Source organism: Pyrus communis, chromosome 9 (genome assembly GCF_963583255.1).
Source record: "Pyrus communis chromosome 9, drPyrComm1.1, whole genome shotgun sequence".
NCBI lineage: Eukaryota > Viridiplantae > Streptophyta > Magnoliopsida > Rosales > Rosaceae > Pyrus > Pyrus communis.
In genome coordinates this window covers 801480-819229 of record NC_084811.1, presented here as the reverse complement: position 1 = coordinate 819229, position 17750 = coordinate 801480, and the positions used below count along the sequence as shown (strand labels likewise).

At 39.3% G+C, this 17750-nt stretch overlaps 2 protein-coding genes and 1 pseudogene across 2 annotated transcripts; all 3 read left to right on the top strand.

Moving 5' to 3' along the window:
* Window positions 1-504: 504 nt before the first annotated feature.
* On the top strand, window positions 505-10164 carry LOC137744183 (probable UDP-N-acetylglucosamine--peptide N-acetylglucosaminyltransferase SEC). The gene is made up of 28 exons (XM_068484048.1): window positions 505-872; window positions 1178-1323; window positions 1437-1535; window positions 1629-1679; window positions 1950-2066; window positions 2200-2256; window positions 2771-2890; window positions 3046-3108; window positions 3204-3282; window positions 4797-4906; window positions 5001-5054; window positions 5143-5210; window positions 5319-5421; window positions 5909-6111; window positions 6510-6606; window positions 7007-7078; window positions 7208-7284; window positions 7384-7500; window positions 7592-7676; window positions 7752-7919; window positions 8155-8265; window positions 8348-8434; window positions 8529-8656; window positions 8766-8848; window positions 9070-9175; window positions 9277-9423; window positions 9614-9734; window positions 9823-10164. The coding sequence occupies exons 1-28, from the start codon at window positions 716-718 to the stop codon at window positions 9934-9936; spliced, it is 2940 nt and encodes a 979-aa protein (XP_068340149.1). The 5' UTR covers window positions 505-715; the 3' UTR covers window positions 9937-10164.
* A 144-nt stretch (window positions 10165-10308) lies between these two features.
* LOC137745383 (U11/U12 small nuclear ribonucleoprotein 48 kDa protein-like) lies at window positions 10309-12552 on the top strand (annotated as a pseudogene).
* Window positions 12553-14953: 2401 nt separating this feature from the next.
* Window positions 14954-17273, top strand: LOC137746214 (U-box domain-containing protein 9-like). The gene is made up of 2 exons (XM_068486291.1): window positions 14954-15406; window positions 15949-17273. The coding sequence occupies exons 1-2, from the start codon at window positions 15077-15079 to the stop codon at window positions 17026-17028; spliced, it is 1410 nt and encodes a 469-aa protein (XP_068342392.1). The 5' UTR covers window positions 14954-15076; the 3' UTR covers window positions 17029-17273.
* The last annotated feature ends 477 nt before the right edge of the window (window positions 17274-17750 follow it).

The following is a 17750-nucleotide window of genomic DNA, read 5'->3' as shown; positions in this document are numbered from 1 at the left end:
AGAATCGTACTCGTTCAATTTTTTAATTAAAATGAATGTTTTAATAATTTGAAATTTACTTAATTTCTTTTGTAAAAAATAATTTAGAATAATATTATAAAATATACATGATTTAAATTATCAAAACACGTCACACAATGAATTTAAAATGGAAAAAAGATTCCCTTCAGATCTCTCTTATCAAAATCTACCAAGCAATTAATTCGAATCTTTAAATGTGCGTCAAAAAGTGAAATCTTTCTCCCAAAATAATTAAATATACGCACTTTTGCATTCATCAGTCAGCGTAAGATTACGTGTCCACAACATGTTATTTTTCTTCCGTATTAGGTGAAAACTGCAAACAAGTTGCAGAATGTTTGGAAATTACAACTCAACCGATACGGCACGTCGACATCCAATCACAAATCTGAATCACATCCCACCATCCGACGGCCCAGATCATTCCTCGCCCACAGCCGACTTATCCACCTTATATTTAAGCCCCTCTTTCTGTCGCGTTGTCCTCTGTTATTCGCACCAAAACAAGCACCGAAAAAAAAGCCGCTTCCAAAAAAAGGCGCTTCTTCCAATTACGCAAAACTGTAGAACTCCAAAAACAAAAAAAAGTTAGAAGCCAAGGGGCAGAGCCAGACAGCTCGAGAGAGAGTTGTGGGCCGTCCGATTGCAGTTGGATGGTAGTGATCGGAGGGGGGTGAGGAGGAGGTTCGCCACGATGATCACGGTTAAGGGCGAGGCTCGTCAGCCGCCGGCGGTGGTCGGAGCTTCTAGGGTACACTTCGGCTCCGCTCGCGATGATTCCTTTGGGATTAAGCCGGAGCCGTCGTCGCTCAGCTTGGTCTCTTTCAAGCCTCATCACGATGCTCGTGAAGGTTCCATTTTCTGATCTAATTTTTTTTAGTTTCATATTATTTTACAATCGGAATATGAATTTCTAAATTGTTTCTTAATTAAAGTTTGAAACTTCAATTGCAATTGTTGGGGTTTTTCAATCGATGAGTGTTCTTCTGGTGATTAATTTGAGCTAAAAATTTTGACAGAAGCTAAAATTCGAATTATAGGGTTAGGGTTTTCATCTATTGTTCCCTATCACCAAGATGCTTTTTTTTTTTTTTTTTGGTTAATTATTTGAATTTCTTATTGTTGAGGCTGATTGATTAATTATTTGATTATGAAGTTGATGAAGACGCACATATGACCGTTGCTCATCAAATGTACAAGGCTGGAAACTATAAGGAGGCACTAGAGCATAGCAAAATTGTGTATGAGAAAACCCCGATTCGCACTGACAATCTCCTTCTTCTGGGTGCAATCTATTATCAGGTTCAATAATTCATTAAAGTGTAATTTTATTATTTTCCAATGGTTGATTTTCGTTCAATTAGAATTGGAAACCTGAAATTGATTAATATTATGTCCGCTTTATTTTGTTGCAGTTGCATGACTTTGATATGTGTATTGCCAAAAATGAAGAAGCCCTTCGAATTGAGCCGCATTTTGCCGAGTGTTATGGGAACATGGCTAATGCTTGGAAGGTGGTGTCGTGAATGCATGGTTGCCTAGTTTCACCCCTTCCGTTTTTCTGGTTGAACAATTTTCCATAATGTTAAAGTTTGTTCTTTATGCAGGAAAAAGGAAATAATGACGTTGCTATTCGCTATTATTTGGTTGCCATTGAGGTTCGTATACTATTATATAATTATTTTCTAATTATTCCTGCAATCCCTCAAATCGTATAAAGGGATGAAAATGGATGTTCAGTTTTCTTGTAGTGTGTAATTTTCATTTATAGAGTCAAATTTCCCTAATTTGGTTATTAAACTTTTTGGATGTGCTTTGTTTATAAAGTTCAAGTTGTGCTGCTTCAGTTTGAATGGTTAGGTGTCTTTGTCTTCTCATAGACTCATACTTTTGTTTAGTTTATTGATCTTACTTTTACTTGGCTGCAGCTTCGTCCCAATTTCTGTGATGCATGGTCAAACTTAGCTAGTGCATACATGCGGAAAGGAAGACATGAAGAAGCGGCACAGTGTTGTCGCCAGGCACTTGCATTAAATCCCCATTTGGTGGGCTTCCATCTTGTTATTTTTGACTTTCTACAGGCTGTAATTGTTGTTCTTTTGTCCGATCCAAGGTTACACACTATTCTGCTTTCAATATTATCTGCAAGCTAACTACAATGGGAAATTGATAAAACAGGTTGATGCCCATAGTAATCTTGGGAATCTAATGAAGGCACGGGGATTGGTGCAAGAGGTAAGTCTTGAAAAATGAATGCATTGCCTTGTATTATGTTTTAGTTACCATATATGTAATGGAAGCTAAGATCTAGATTGCGCTGTATAGGCTTTAAGTGCCGTTGGTTATTGTGTTCCCTAACTTTCCATGCTGTTTGCCTAGACCTATAATACCGCCGTATCACTTTCTGTTCAGATTCAGTACAGAATATGGTACTTAAGTCTGAGCTTCTGAGCTTCTGCTCTAGAATATCCACCTGGCCCAAACTATTCCCCCGCCAAGTTTTGGGGGGGCTTAATAATTTTGGATTTCGCAACAGTCTACTGGAATGTTAATTCTGTTCAACATTTAAATTTTTGTAATGTATATCAAGTAAAGTCACTGATGGAATAATTCATGTGTGGAACTGTGTGTGAATTCACAGTTCAAACAGATATGAAGTTGTTGTCCCCAGGCCAGGGCTCAGATGATGGTTTTGTTGTTACTCCCATCCCCAAGACTGCAAATAGTCAGACTCTAACCTTTTGTGCAGGCATACAGTTGCTACCTCGAGGCTATACGTATCCAACCAAACTTCGCTATTGCATGGTCTAATCTTGCTGGTCTTTTCATGGAGTCTGGTGATCTTAATAGGGCCCTGCAGTACTATAAGGTATCGTAAATTTTGTGTTCATCCATTATTCATCTTCTGTCTTTGTGATGTACTTATTCTTTTATATCTTACTTCTGTACATGATTTATCATATCTGCCCTATTTAGAAATGTTCTTAATTGTGTTCTTTTTCCTTGGATACTTTTCTATCACAGGAGGCCGTGAAACTCAAACCTGCTTTTCCAGATGCGTATCTCAATCTTGGGAATGTTTATAAGGTAAGCTGTCATGCCTAATGCCAGTAAGGTTTGGTAGGTGCAAGTGGCTGGACTTGTGTTGGAGAAAAACAAGCTATTTCTTTTGCCTTTTCCAGGCTTTGGGACTGCCACAGGAGGCAATCGTGTGTTATCAACGTGCTCTCCAGACAAGACCCAACTATGCAATGGCTTTCGGTGAGTAATATCTTACCATGTCTTGGCCTTTTCATAATTTGGGTAAATTACAATTTTCACCCTCAACTTTCGGTTGCATAATAAACTCATACCTGATCTTTTAAACCTTGCAATGTCATACATCAAATTACAAATTCATTGCAATGTTAGAGCTCCGTTAGTCAATCCGTTAAATTGACCATTAAGTGATGATGTGGCAAGACTACATCGCATGTATTTGCTGTCGTGGCGTGTATGGCTATCAAATTTGTGCTTTGTGAATAAAAATAAACAAAAAAAAATTAATTATTTTTAAATATCACTCCAAAATATTTTAAAAAAATCCAATTCATTCTTATGCCCCGCGCTTCCCCAAAACCCCAGCATCCCTTACCCATATCCCTCACCGCCGCTGCCCCACCCCTACCACCACCATCCCAATCCAGAACCGATCCAGTCCCTCCTAACTATACCTGTGGGATTCTCAACCCACCTGATGAAGCGGATCCAGAAGAAGCTTCAGAGCCCTGGAATTTCTGGGTACGAAGAAGTTTCAAAGGCCTGGAATTGCAGTGTGTTTTTCTTGACGACTAACAAACAAAAATTGTGAACGCCCAATTACGCGAACACGACGACTCGAGCCGTCAAAGCTCGGAGTTGACGTCAACGAAGATGAAGCCTACCGCCTGCTGTAGCCCCAGTCCGTGTCGCTGTTGTCTTGTTTGATTTGTTCTTGGAATTTGGTTTCACTGCTTAAATATGTTCATTTTACAGAAAAGAGAGATGTTGATGCCGTGGGTGGATGGGAGAAAGTGGTTGCGGGATTGGGAGACTGAGAGGGAAGGGATTTTGGAAGAGATGGTGGGGATAGGTTGGGGCAGCGGCGCTAAGGGATTTGGGGAAGGGCGGGTCATGATGAATAAATATTGGATTCCTTTTATTTTCCCCTAATAATTTGAAATGATATTTTTAGGTTATTTAGGTTATTTATTTATTTATTTTTTATTCACATAACACACATTTAATACCCATACATGCCATGTCAACAAATATATGCCACGTCATCATTTAACAACCAAATTGATAGAAAACTTAATGGAGGTCTGACATTGCAACGAATTTATAAGTTGAGGTATGACATTGCAATGTTTAAAACATGAGGTATGAGATTGTGATTAGACTCATACTTGAGAGGTAGTTTTGTGTACTTTGCCCTATTTTTAATTTAGTCTTTACTTATTAGATTACTTGGTTATTCCTTTTTAGAATAAGTTGTTCTGGCATTTTGGATTTGAAATACATTTACTTTAACCATAAAGAGAAATTGAGTCAGTTGGCCAAATTCTTGTCTCAAGTCAACTGACTACTTTCATATCTCGTCTGAGTGTGTAATAAGTATCTGTAACATACAAGTGTTTTGAATTTGTTTTGAATTCTGTTATCCTCATTTCTTTTTTCAGATGTTAAGATACATTTGTCGTGTGGTAGCAGTTTCATGAATTTTATGTGACCTTAAATTGAATTGTTTGGCGCAGGTAATTTGGCTAGTACGTATTATGAACAAGGTCAACTGGATCTGGCAATCCTACATTATAAGCAAGCCATTTCTTATGATGGAAGATTTTTGGAGGCTTACAATAATTTGGTTGGTTCTCATATCCAGAATGTTATGAATTTTGGATTTGTAGTTGCAACTTTCACTGACTTGATTTTTTGTTTTGTTTTTGCATCATTTGAAGGGTAATGCTCTTAAAGACGTTGGCAGAGTAGATGAAGCAATTCAATACTACAATGTAGGTTCATCTTTCTATGTTAAATTTCATTTGAATTACTTGCATATAATCTTCTGTCCCCTTTGACCTTTTATGTCGCTGCATGCAGCAATGCCTCACTTTACAGCCTAACCATCCACAAGCGCTTACCAACCTTGGGAATATTTATATGGAATGGTATGTGATCTTGAAATGATTGTGCATTATTATTAATTTATTAATTTCGAAACAATTAGCTCTGGATGATGAACACGCTTTTAACAACTAAAAGTACTGTATATGCAGGAACATGGTGTCTGCTGCTGCTCAATATTATAAGGCCACATTGACTGTAACAACTGGATTGTCTGCTCCTTTTAATAATCTTGCCATCATCTATAAACAACAGGTACCGTTTCCTTGATTCCATTCTTACATGGATGCAAGAAGTGTATTTTCCCCTGTGGATTGTCTCCCCTCTTTTGGGGTTGGGGTAGAGGGGGGAGGGTGGTATGGAAGGTGGTACTGCTATTAATTGCTCCTTTACAGCTTTGGGAAAATGTTGGCCTTTTTTTTTTCTTTCCTCTTACTAAGATTCATAGTCTTTAAATTATAAAGGTGCATGATATGTGAAGATTTGTCTAGACAATTTGCACTCCAAAAAACTGCCTTTTAGGGGGAGGGGCAGGACCATATTTTAAGAAATCATGCAGGTGAAACCCTCACAGTAAAGGCTTGGTCAGTTTCTAAGATTAAGAGTAGAAATAAAAACTAAGGAGAAAAATAAGAATTGTATGGATATATAGTCCTGTTTCTTCTCGTAAAACTTTGTTGAATCTATTTTTATTTATCACCATTTTCTGCTCTAATATCTACTGTGCATGCTTTCATCACAGGGGAATTATGCAGATGCAATTTCTTGCTACAATGAGGTTCTCCGCATAGATCCCTTGGCAGCTGATGGGCTTGTCAATAGGGGGAACACGTACAAAGAGATTGGTAGAGTCAGTGAAGCAATTCAGGACTACATACACGCAATATCTGTCCGGCCAACTATGGCTGAAGCTCATGCAAATTTGGCGTCAGCTTACAAGGATAGGTATGGTACTTCAGTTTTCACTGTTGGCGCTCTAATTTTTGTCAACTGTTTAATATGCCAGGTTCCTGGGAAAAGTTGGTTTACTCCAACAAAAAGTGAAATTCCTTCAGGATTGTTATTCCTATTTTGATCCGTTTAATTCAATCAAATTGATTCTGTGGTGGGTGGTACTGATGGGTGCACTGCTATTTGGGAGCCTATGAGGGAACAATTTACTTTCATTTGTTAGAATTTAGAGTTAATGCCTTCTTGCCAGGGAATCTAATCTTTGGGTCCCAACAAACTCCAACTGGGTAAATTTTAGTTTAGTAAAGTAGCTGGATGCCTTGGATGGACATTCAAACCATCATATCCCTTGCGTGGAAGTGGAATTAACATTTATTGAGCTCATCTTGCAGTGGACATGTGGAGGCTGCTATTAAGAGCTATAAACAGGCATTGCTTATTCGACCTGATTTTTCAGAGGCAATTTGTAATCTTTTACATACATTACAGGTATTATCTGAATTCCATGGAAGTGGTATTTGACAAGAATTCTTTATGTGATTTGGCTGTGAAATTTGCACTAATCTAAATTCTACTTATGAAAGTATTTATTTAGTGCACTAATCGAATTGTGTTCATGTCGGTTTGCTCTTGGACACTCAACACAAATGTTCACATGCACCAATACCTGTACTCTTTAAAACTCTTGGAGTTGTGTGGATATATCCGTGACCATAGAAATGGCTTTATGTTGGTTGATTTAGACTACATAAGTAGACTTGAAATATAAAGGCATATGTGCAGTATTCAGAGGTAGAGGAGCATGTGTTAAATTCCGTCTGTTGGTTGCAGTGCATTGAGCATTGATGTCCTTACATGTAAACTAATGTAATATGATTGTACATTGTAGTGTGTATGCAGTTGGGAGGACCGCGACAAAATGTTTTCTGAAGTTGAAGGGATAATCAGGAGGCAGATTAATGTCGGTCTTGATTTGTTATCATTATACTCTCTATTTTGTAAAACTGATCATTTACCCTTCTAATCTTATTTCAGTCTACTATAAAACTTTACTAAGAGTCACTTGAATGCTACTTTCTTCTTATTTCAGATGTCTCTTCTGCCAAGTGTGCAACCTTTCCATGCAATAGCCTATCCGATTGATCCAATTCTGGCACTTGAAATTAGGTATCGCCCCTACGTACAGTGTTTAGGCTTTAAGAAACAATAGTTAACCAGCAAGAATAATTTTTCTTCTCATTCACAATTTTGTCTTCTCTTTTACAGTCGTAAATATGCTGCACACTGCTCCATAGTCGCATCACGATTTGGACTTTCTCCTTTCAACCATCCTGCTCCAATCCATATAAAGCGTAATGGTGGGCCACAGAAACTAAGGATTGGGTATGTTTTGACAGGATGCGTGAGACTAATCTCTTTATTTGTCAGAGCTATACTTCTCTTTAACCGTATGAGGACCTTTCTTGAATTGCAGATATGTAAGCAGTGACTTTGGTAATCACCCCTTGTCACATCTTATGGGATCTGTGTTTGGGATGCATAATAAGGACAATGTTGAGGTTTGTAATTTTTGTACTCTTATAGGTTCTTTCTAAGTAAATTACTGCATGCTGGAACTAAGCATTTTGATATAGGTTTTCTGTTATGCCTTGAGTCCAAATGATGGAACGGAATGGAGACAACGCATCCAGTCGGAAGCAGAGCACTTTATCGATGTCTCATCTTTGTCATCAGATATGATTGCCAAAATGATTAATGAAGATAAGATACAGATCTTAATTAACCTTAATGGTTATACAAAGGTATGCTTCATCTGTTGACATTTCTTTTCTCGTCCTTAAATAATCTTTGATGAGGCTTATTGTAAGGACCTTGAACTTGTGCCTATTTATGTGACGCATTGTGTAATTATTTGCTCATAAATATGGTCAGGTATACTACATCAACTAATTGTAGTTTTTTATGCACTCAGCTTTTTATTGTATCATATATTTGTTGTACTTGTTGGAATGACTTAATGGCACCTTCATCATGCAGGGTGCAAGAAATGAAATATTTGCCATGCAGCCAGCACCCATTCAGGTTTCATATATGGGTTTCCCTGGTACTACAGGAGCAAATTACATTGATTACTTGGTCACTGATGAGGTTTGAATTGGGCCACCTTATGTTGTGGATAGCTTAATTTTGTTGAATGTAGTTTTCTGATGTGCTGTTTCTTTTGTTTCAGTTCGTTTCACCTTTGCGCTTCTCACATATTTACTCTGAGAAGATTGTTCATCTCCCGCATTGCTACTTTGTGAATGATTACAAGCAGGTTGGTGTAGATATGCTCTCTAGTCTGTGTTGTTATTTTATTAACTTCAGCGAAGTTACATGGAACCTGAATCACCTTTTAATGTTGTGTTCAGAAAAATCAAGATGTGTTGGATCCAAGCTGCCGGCAGAAGCGATCCAGTTATGGTCTGCCTGAGGATAAATTTATATTTGCATGCTTCAATCAGTTGTACAAAATGGATCCTGAAATCTTTAATACATGGTAATATCATCATATTCCTCACGTAGTCGCAATTCCTGAAGAACAAAAAATTACATTAGTACAGATTGTACATAATTTGTCATCTCACTAATGATTCTATGTGCTCTAGGTGCAATATTCTTAAACGTGTACCCAACGGTGCACTTTGGCTCCTCAGATTCCCAGCTGCAGGCGAAATGAGACTTCGTGCATGTAAGTGGAATGGTTTACTACTTTATAATGAGTTGATCGCACTCATTTAAACCTCTTTCGTGCAACCATATAGGTTTTTTGAATACTCAATCTGAGTAAAAGAGAAAACACAACCTTTGACCTTGCGGTCTGAAGTAAAAACGATTTAATAATGGGCCTTGAGCTCTGTCTTTTCACCCAAAAGTATATGACATTATTATTATTTATTCGACTTTATTCAGATGCTGTTGCTCAAGGAGTGCAGCCAGACCAAATCATCTTCACAGATGTTGCTATGAAAGGTGAACATATCAAGCGGAGTGCGTTGGCAGATTTATTCCTTGACACGTAATCTTCTTTTCCCTGGATTCAACGTAAATCTGAAGTCTCTTTCGTTGTGTACTATACATAGTAAGCTAGAATTTCTGATTGTTTGAGATTGTTTTTAGGCCTCTGTGCAATGCACATACGACAGGCACGGATATTCTATGGGCAGGTCTGCCAATGGTGACCCTTCCCCTTGAAAAGATGGCTACCAGGGTTGCTGGATCACTGTGTCTCGCTACTGGACTGGGAGACGAGATGATTGTTAGCAGGTACGTCTTTTTTACAGACAACCTTGAGACTTGACATACAAGTATTTCATAAAATGATGCCTTTATCATCCACCATCTGCACACAGCGCTTGTCAGTTGTCACTTTGTTCTTGTCTTCTCACTGGACGCTTTTTTCTTACATGTAAATGAGTTCGTAACAATTTCCTTTTCCTGTCTTGACTTCCCATAGCATGAAAGAGTATGAAGAGAAGGCAGTGTCTCTGGCACTGAATCCCTCAAAGCTCCATGCTCTTACCAGCAAGCTCAAGGCAGCCCGGTTGACTTGTCCTCTGTTCGACACTGCACGCTGGGTAAGTCAAAGCAACATGTTTTGTGCATAATGACTACTCGGAAAAAATGGAAGGCACAGTAATAATCTCTCGAAACAACTTGTTGCAGGTGAGGAATCTGGAGAGGAGTTATTTCAAAATGTGGAATCTGCATTGCTCGGGCCAGAAGCCGCAGCATTTCAAAGTCACCGAGAACAACTTAGAGTTTCCGTACGATAGATAGAAGGGCGAAGTTAGAGACGGAATTTGTAGATCCGTAAGTTCTACACAAATTGATAAATCCTGGACATGTTTCGAGTCGAAGGAGAGATTTGCTTGACGTAGCCGTATTCACTATGTCACTCTTTCCGCTTCCTCCCCTCCTCACCATCCCCTCCACCATATAATCTTGCGATCTGTACGTATCTTATATAATGGAGATGATATATTGGTAATGTATTGGTTCCACGCTGCTCTTGTGCTGCTCGTCTTCGATTGTCAACGGAAATCTTTCTGATGCATTTTCCATTCTTTCTACTTGAACCGAAACTTTGCCGGAAATTGAATTGCGATTTGTGTTCAGTTTGCAAGCAAATTCTGCCCTACAATATGAAGGAGAAGCATTACTAGGGATTCGTCTCGACTATCTGCGTAAAATATAAGAAACATCAGCAGCTAGATGATGGTCGGAAGCGATTTTGGTTGTCAGTAATGGCTTGTAGCCCGCTCTAACAAAACCCGAACCTAAATTGCATATATTGTTGAACAGAGAACTGCATCGTTACTTCCTCGATCAAGTACCAACGAGGCCATCAATTCTTCCATGTCCTCTGTGAACCAGGTGCCCCACCGCGAGCACGAGTGGCATGATGCCCAGTGCAGAACCATTAGATCCTTCAAACGGCCAAGAACAAACATCTTCAACGCTCGGTTGCCCCGTCAAGTGCCGTGGAGAGACGCTTCCAATTGTTCAACCCTCTAAGCCATATCATGCTTCCCACAATTCTTCAATCCGTCAGTAACCAAATCAAAGCACCGCGACATCGGCATCAACCCCATCACAGTCATTTCCACCAAGTAATTCGCGGCCTCAACAAACCGCCCTCCGCGTCCAGCCATCGTTATCAACATAGTATACACCGGTCGGTTAGGGGGATCTCCCTTAACCTTCATCTCTCTAAAGAAACAAAATGCATCATCAAACTGACCCCTCCTACACATCTCCTTAATTATGGAAGCTTACAAGGTCGGAAATGGCTTATGCCCGTCTTCAATCGAATTATGCAAAAGCCGGAACGCATCATCAATCCTCCCCACCTTCGTTAATTTTTCTGTTTTTGATGGTATCAACAGAATGTTCACAGTTCCTTCAGCTGACAAAGAGTGGTGTAGAATTCTTCCATCGGAGTTGTGGGCTATTAAAACTGAAGTTGAGGGCTGGAATGAGTTTCCTTGTATGTACTCGTACTGTGTTCTTGGTGCCATCTTGGGGTTGGGTGTGGTTAGAGAATGGGACTTAGCCATATGGGTGTCTGCAAATTCACCACAATGTGGAGTTGTGATTGATGTCGCTATGAGGGATCATAAGGAGATCCAAAGAGAGAATTTTGAGTGTCCCACTCTGGTTCAAGCTTTGACGTGGCTGGCCTCTTAGCTTTCCATACTGTATGGTGCACAAAATGGGAAAGTATTTGCCATAAGCGTTCTCAAGAAATGCATATCAGATGCTGTAATGGCCTCGTTAAGTTTCCCATTGGAGCAACAGGTGACATGGTCTCCTGCTTTAGAAGAGGCTTCATCGAATTTGGATGCCAATGGCAACGGTGTTAGGAATACTGAAGCTTTGAAACCACTAAGCACAGATGGTGAAGGGGATAGCATGATGAAGGAAAACATTATCAGTAGGGTGGTATTTGTGTCCCAGGTTGCAGCAGCGGTCGCGGCGTTGCATGAAGGGTCCTTGTTAGAAGAAAAACTTACAGCACAATGGGTTTCAAAAACCCTTACTAGATATCAACAGTATGCCACTATGCTCAGTTTCATTTTTATCTTGAGTTTGCTTTCAGGTTTTCTTTTAATATGTTGAAAATCTAGTTGAAGCGTAATCGAAAGGGCCAGGGATCTTCCAGTGCTGCAAATCTTTATATTAACCTTTGTAAAACAGCCAATACTTTGCTTTTGTTTTTGATATTGGACTATTTATGTTTGGAGAAAACTGGCCTTTTGCCAGCGTTTATTTCAACTGAGTTGTTATACACAGTCCCATTACTTGGCATATGTATATATTGGTGGTTGCTTATAAAACGCTAAGTTTCTTTGTAGGGTGGTTGATCATGATTATCTATCACAGAGAGCTCATGAGGAGCGGAAAAACCGAAATCAGTACAAACCCATTATTGACCATGATGATTGGGAGAAATCACGTAACCAGGTACCAGATAATATCATTATTTCTAGATAACTTAGCAGAGACATGATACTTGTTTCTAGATAACCAGGTACCAGATAATATCATTATTTTAACTTAGCAGACAGGCATACTCGCAATCGCAGGGAACGAGATGATCTGGAGGTGACAAAGACCAAGCATCATGAAACCAAAATGTCATCTTCTAGCATATCCAAGTATAAAGATAATAGATCATCTTCTCGGTCAAATTCTCATCAGAAATCAAAGGTTAGAAGGGATAGGTACACATATGAGAATCACAGTTCAAACTCTATGGAACAAAATACGTTTGATGACAGATATGATCCTTTGGAGCCTCGTGATGTATATGAAGACAATCTCTCTACAAACAGAAAGTATGCTAGAGCAAGCAGACATTCTGAAAAAGAGAAAATTCCCAATGACCGTTAGAAATCTGACTGCCATGTCGGTAAGTTATTCTTGATTTTCTTTTATGTACTTGTGGTATGCTCTCACTTGAATTTGAAAGTGATATTTTGTTCGTGACATGGTTTATTGACCAAATTTTGCAACACAAAGTCATCAGGCTTCAGCAATTTTAACTTCATCTGTATCCTCCTTTGTATCCTTGACTATTTTTCTAATTAGCTGTTAAGCATATAAATATTTCAGTTGCGCACGTTTCTTCCCTCATTCTTGCTCTGAATAGATGAAAAGTTGATAACAAAACGTTGCTCGTACTGGCATGGTTGTTCCTATATTCATCATGGTTTTTTAGCCTCGTCAGTTAACACCACAGTTGAGATTGTTATTTACTGCATCCTCTTGTCAGTATTAAGTATTTACATCAGTTCATTATGATAGCCCATTCTAGTATTTCAAGATATGGCGATTCCTTTTAATTGGTTGGGATGAGCACATCAGAGTGCACATTTGTGGACTTGCAATTGTGATCTCTCGCATTTAGCAATTGTTGGTCTAGTAAGTCAGCGAAAACACAACCACCTTGTTAAACTCTTCTTACATGTTAATCCTGTTTCTTTACACGCTAACCTCTCTGAATTTTCTGTTGCGCTAGACTTCACTCTGACCAAACCAAATTAAGTATATTGATGTTATTGATGAGCCATGTTAACCCTGTTAACTTCTCTAGGAGAAATCTAGCTGATTGTAGCACCAAGCATGTGATGCTGCATTTTTGTCTAGGGGAATCAGTCTATCAGATAACCTGAGTGATGTCTTTTCTATTTTTCTATGCAATTAAAGCTTTATGCGTAATATATACATATATATATATATATATATATATATGAAACTGTTATTAGCACTCCAAAAATCTCATTTTGCACTCCTCACAAGTGTAAATGACAGAGGCCATGGTTACCAGATCTCAATCTGCAAATGAGGGTCAACAGGTTTGTCGTTGGATTGCAAAGAATAGCATCATTATAACGATTTCTCCGTCCTTCCGACCTCCCACCCCTCGGGACGGTTCCTTTTTTTGTTACTTGCTTTCTACTCTGGTGTTGTAGTATACAGCAATACATGTGATGTCATGGTTGAATTTTCTGATACCCGTATCTCTTTGCTCTGTAGATACTAGAATGCCCCCAGCGTCTGCTAGAATGTTGAAGAAGTTTGTGAATCGTGAAGGGAAGCACCATGCTGCATGCATCTCTGTCCTGTGGTATTGTCAACATGGAGAGTGACTGATGACATAACTGGATGAAGCATAGTACTCGTGCTTTGACCCTTATTTCTATGCAATAGTTTAGTTTTGCTAATGGAATGCAGTTCTCTGATGAATCGTTTCGACGAGTTCATGCAAATCGGAAGCGGTGCTTGTGGGAAAGCTGGCTTCATCTTACCCCTTTGAAATATGTAGATGGAAGAAGAATGCTTGTTTTGTGTTCTTAGTATTTTTAGTTTTGTAGAGATGATGTAAAATTGCTATTTAATTTGGTAGCATTTTTTTTTCTGCAACATTTTAATTTGTTAGTTTATCCACATGTTTTTAGATGGAAACCTTTAATTAAGGAGAGTCGAAGAGAACATAATAGTTTTTTTTTTGTTTACAACGGGGCATAAGCCCGAAAGAAGGGAAATATTACATAAGAATATTAAGAGGTCACGAGACCCCAACTATACTGCAATTAGCAACCGTCAACAAGAGGAGCTTTTCTAACCCGATGAGTCTTATGCTGGATAGCCACGTTTTTAGCCGTTTGGATTGAACAACTCTAATTACAACGAGTGTTTTTCCCAAGCGATAGTGTCTGACCATCCAGCTTATAAGGCTGCTGTACTCAAACACTCTCCTCCAAACCCTACTAATCCTGCACATTTCTGTTAAACTTGTCGACCAATTAATTAGAATAGTATGTCCGTTCTTTTACCCGAGTTAGTCAGAATAGTATGCCCGATCTTTTACCTTGAGTTTAAAAATAAAAATAAGAATGAAAGTTCTCCTTACTCAAAGGGACCAGGATTCTCTCCTCTCCTCTTTCTATCCTCTTCCATTCCCTCCTCTCACCTTCTTTATTTAACCTTTCTCTTTTATGATAAAAACAAATTAATATAAGATATTAATATGGCTTAACCGTTATCGTTCAAATAAGAAAAAAGGGAAGGGAAGGAAAGGCCAAAAAAAAAAAGAATCCGACTCCTACTCAAATGGTACGGTGGAGCAAGCGACAGGAAAGTACATATATTGTTGAGGCAGTTTAGACGTGCCACACTCCTTCTATCTCCTCTTACTCACACACAAACCACAACAAAAACAAATCCAAGAAAACAGAGCATCTCACTCTCTCTCTCTCTCTCTCTCTCTCTCTCTCCTCTGACAGACGAGACGATGCAGCAGCAGCCCACAATTCTCGACGTCTGTATCTCCCTGACGACGAAAACCCCGTTCATCTTAAACGAATAATCAGAGCAACAGTAACCCCTGATATCAAATTTTCTTCTTCCGCAAATGGCCAGGAAAGGTGTGGTCTACGAGGAGGGAAATGTGACCGACGCCGACGCCGACGCGTCCACGGCGGCGGCGAAGGCGAAGGCCGTGGAGATAAAGAAGCAACTGGAGAGGCTGGTGAAGGCCATTGTCGATGAAGACGACTACAGGGTCGAGACTGCTGACGAGGCCATCAGAGCCTTGGCTTCTTTGAAAGACTTGAAGTCCAAAAGGTCTCTCTCTTTCAAGCTTCACGGCGGCGGCGGCGGTACTGTAGTCGTCCCTAAAGAATTCAGATGTCCCATTTCCGGAGAGGTCATGGCCGACCCTGTTGTCTTGGCCACTGGAGAGGTATCAGGTTCACAAATTTTGTTACTTTTCTTTTGATTTTTGAAATGTTCGTGGCTAATTCGAATTTGCATGCAAGAATTTCGTGTTTTGAAGATTTGGGTTGTCCTTAAATTTGGGACTTTCGTTTTGTTCTGGTATCAAGATTGGTTCTTTATTTTTGAAATTGGGATTTCAATTGGTTTTTCTTTGTTCTTGCATAATTTGCTCTGTGATTTCTTCGTTCTTTGTTAATTGTGTTTGATATGAAGATGTCTAAAATTAAGATTATACATACACACACACACACACATATATATATATACATACATACATATATAGATACATACATACATATATATATATATATATATATATATTGTAACTCATGCAGTTTCTAATATGGTAGCATTTTGTAGCGTTTATGAATTATTTAGGATCAGATCACGGCTTCTGCAAATATGGTAGCATCGCTTGCTTGCATGTCCGATGTTTTGCTTTGCTTAATAGCACCTTCAATTCATGCAGTTTCTAATATTTTTTTACATATCTTTATTTGATTACAGACGTTTGATCGACCATTCATCCAGAGGTGGTTGAACGAAGGCCACAGAACTTGCCCTCAAACCAAGCAAGTCATCTCTCATACTGTCCTTACCCCTAATCACCTGGTTCGAGAAATGGTTTCACAATGGTGCAGGGAGCATGAAATTGAGCTTCCGAAACCTGTTCAGGATATTGATGAGCAACTTGTCACCAGTGCAGACCGAGGATGTCTGAATTCACTGCTTGAGAAGATGTCATCATCTCTATCTGATCAAAAAGCAGCAGCAAAACAGCTTCGACTGCTAACAAAGCGAAGTTCATCATTTCGGGCACTTTTTGGTGAGTCTACTGAGACCATTCCGCAGTTGCTCAATCCACTTTCACCGGGACAGGTTGATGCTCATCCTGATCTTCAAGAAGATTTGATCACAACGCTACTAAACCTCTCAATTCATGACAATAACAAAAGATTAGTCGCAGAGAACACTTCAGTCATCCGTCTGCTTATTGAATCCTTGGAATATGGAACCGTCCAAACAAAAAGCAATGCTGCCGCAACTTTCTTCACATTATCAGCAATTGATTCCAACAAGATTACAATTGGAGCATCCGGTGCTATCAAACCTTTGATTGACCTTTTAGACGTGGGGCATCCATTAGCAATGAAGGATGTTGCTTCGGCAGTATTCAGCCTGTGTACTGTCCTCGAAAATAAGGAAAGGGCCATCAATGCTGGAGCAGTCGGGGTGATTCTGATAAAGATAATGGATCATGTTTTAGTTGCCGAGTTGTTAGTTATACTTGCAATGCTTTCCAACCATCAGAGGGCCGTTCAGGAAATGTGTGAGCTTGGCGCTGTGCCTTGCTTGATTGGAATCACAAGGGAGAGCGACTGCGAGCGCAACAAGGAGAACTGTGTTGCAATCCTTTACACTATCTGTTTTGCTGACCGGACTAAACTGAAGGAAATTAAGGCAGAGGAAATGGCCAGTGGTACATTTTCTAGACTTGTACAGACCGGAACTTCGAGGGCAAAGAGAAAGGCGAGAGGAATTCTTGAAAGACTGAATAGGACTGGTGCAATAACGCACACTGCTTGACAGAAATCCAACTTTTCTTCTTTTTTTTCCTCCCCCGAAAAGGTATTACCCTATCACACCCCATGTAAATGTCGTATATTTCGTACTAAACTCCAGGTATACCTGTACACATAAAAGAGCTCACTGATTTGTACACATAACTTGAAATTTTCCTGGGCAAAGTTTTGGTCCATTTCTAGACATGTAAAGGCCATTGGAATTTCTCCTCTCTTTGATCACAAAAGAAATCACAACTAGTACATTTTGTTTCTCTCTGTTTTGTGGCTCATTTTTCCGATTCTCGGGTAGAACCGGTGGCATATCACCCTGTTAGTATCTCTCCCGTCACGTGTTACATTTTTCGGGTTTGTGCCAGCTGTGCATTGCATTTGGCTCTTTGAAATGCCATCATAAATATAATAAGTTTCTTTTGGATTTTGTGACTGAATGATGATTGTAGGGCCTCCATTGTTTCTGCCACCCTAAAATTTGAAAGTGTGTCGGCAGGTTGACCACACCAAATTGCATTATTTCGGATCTCTTTTCTTTCTTAATTCAATACTTAAGCACTGGATAAAGTCCTTAAACCCTAATTAGGTTCGATAACGACATGTTTAGTCGGTGCTAATAGGATTTACAAACTTTAATAATGAAACAACAGTTTAATGTTAATAATATGGCAGATTAAGCGCAGAATGATGCCGAAATCTAGTAATTTGTGATTCGTTATTCCACTAATCACC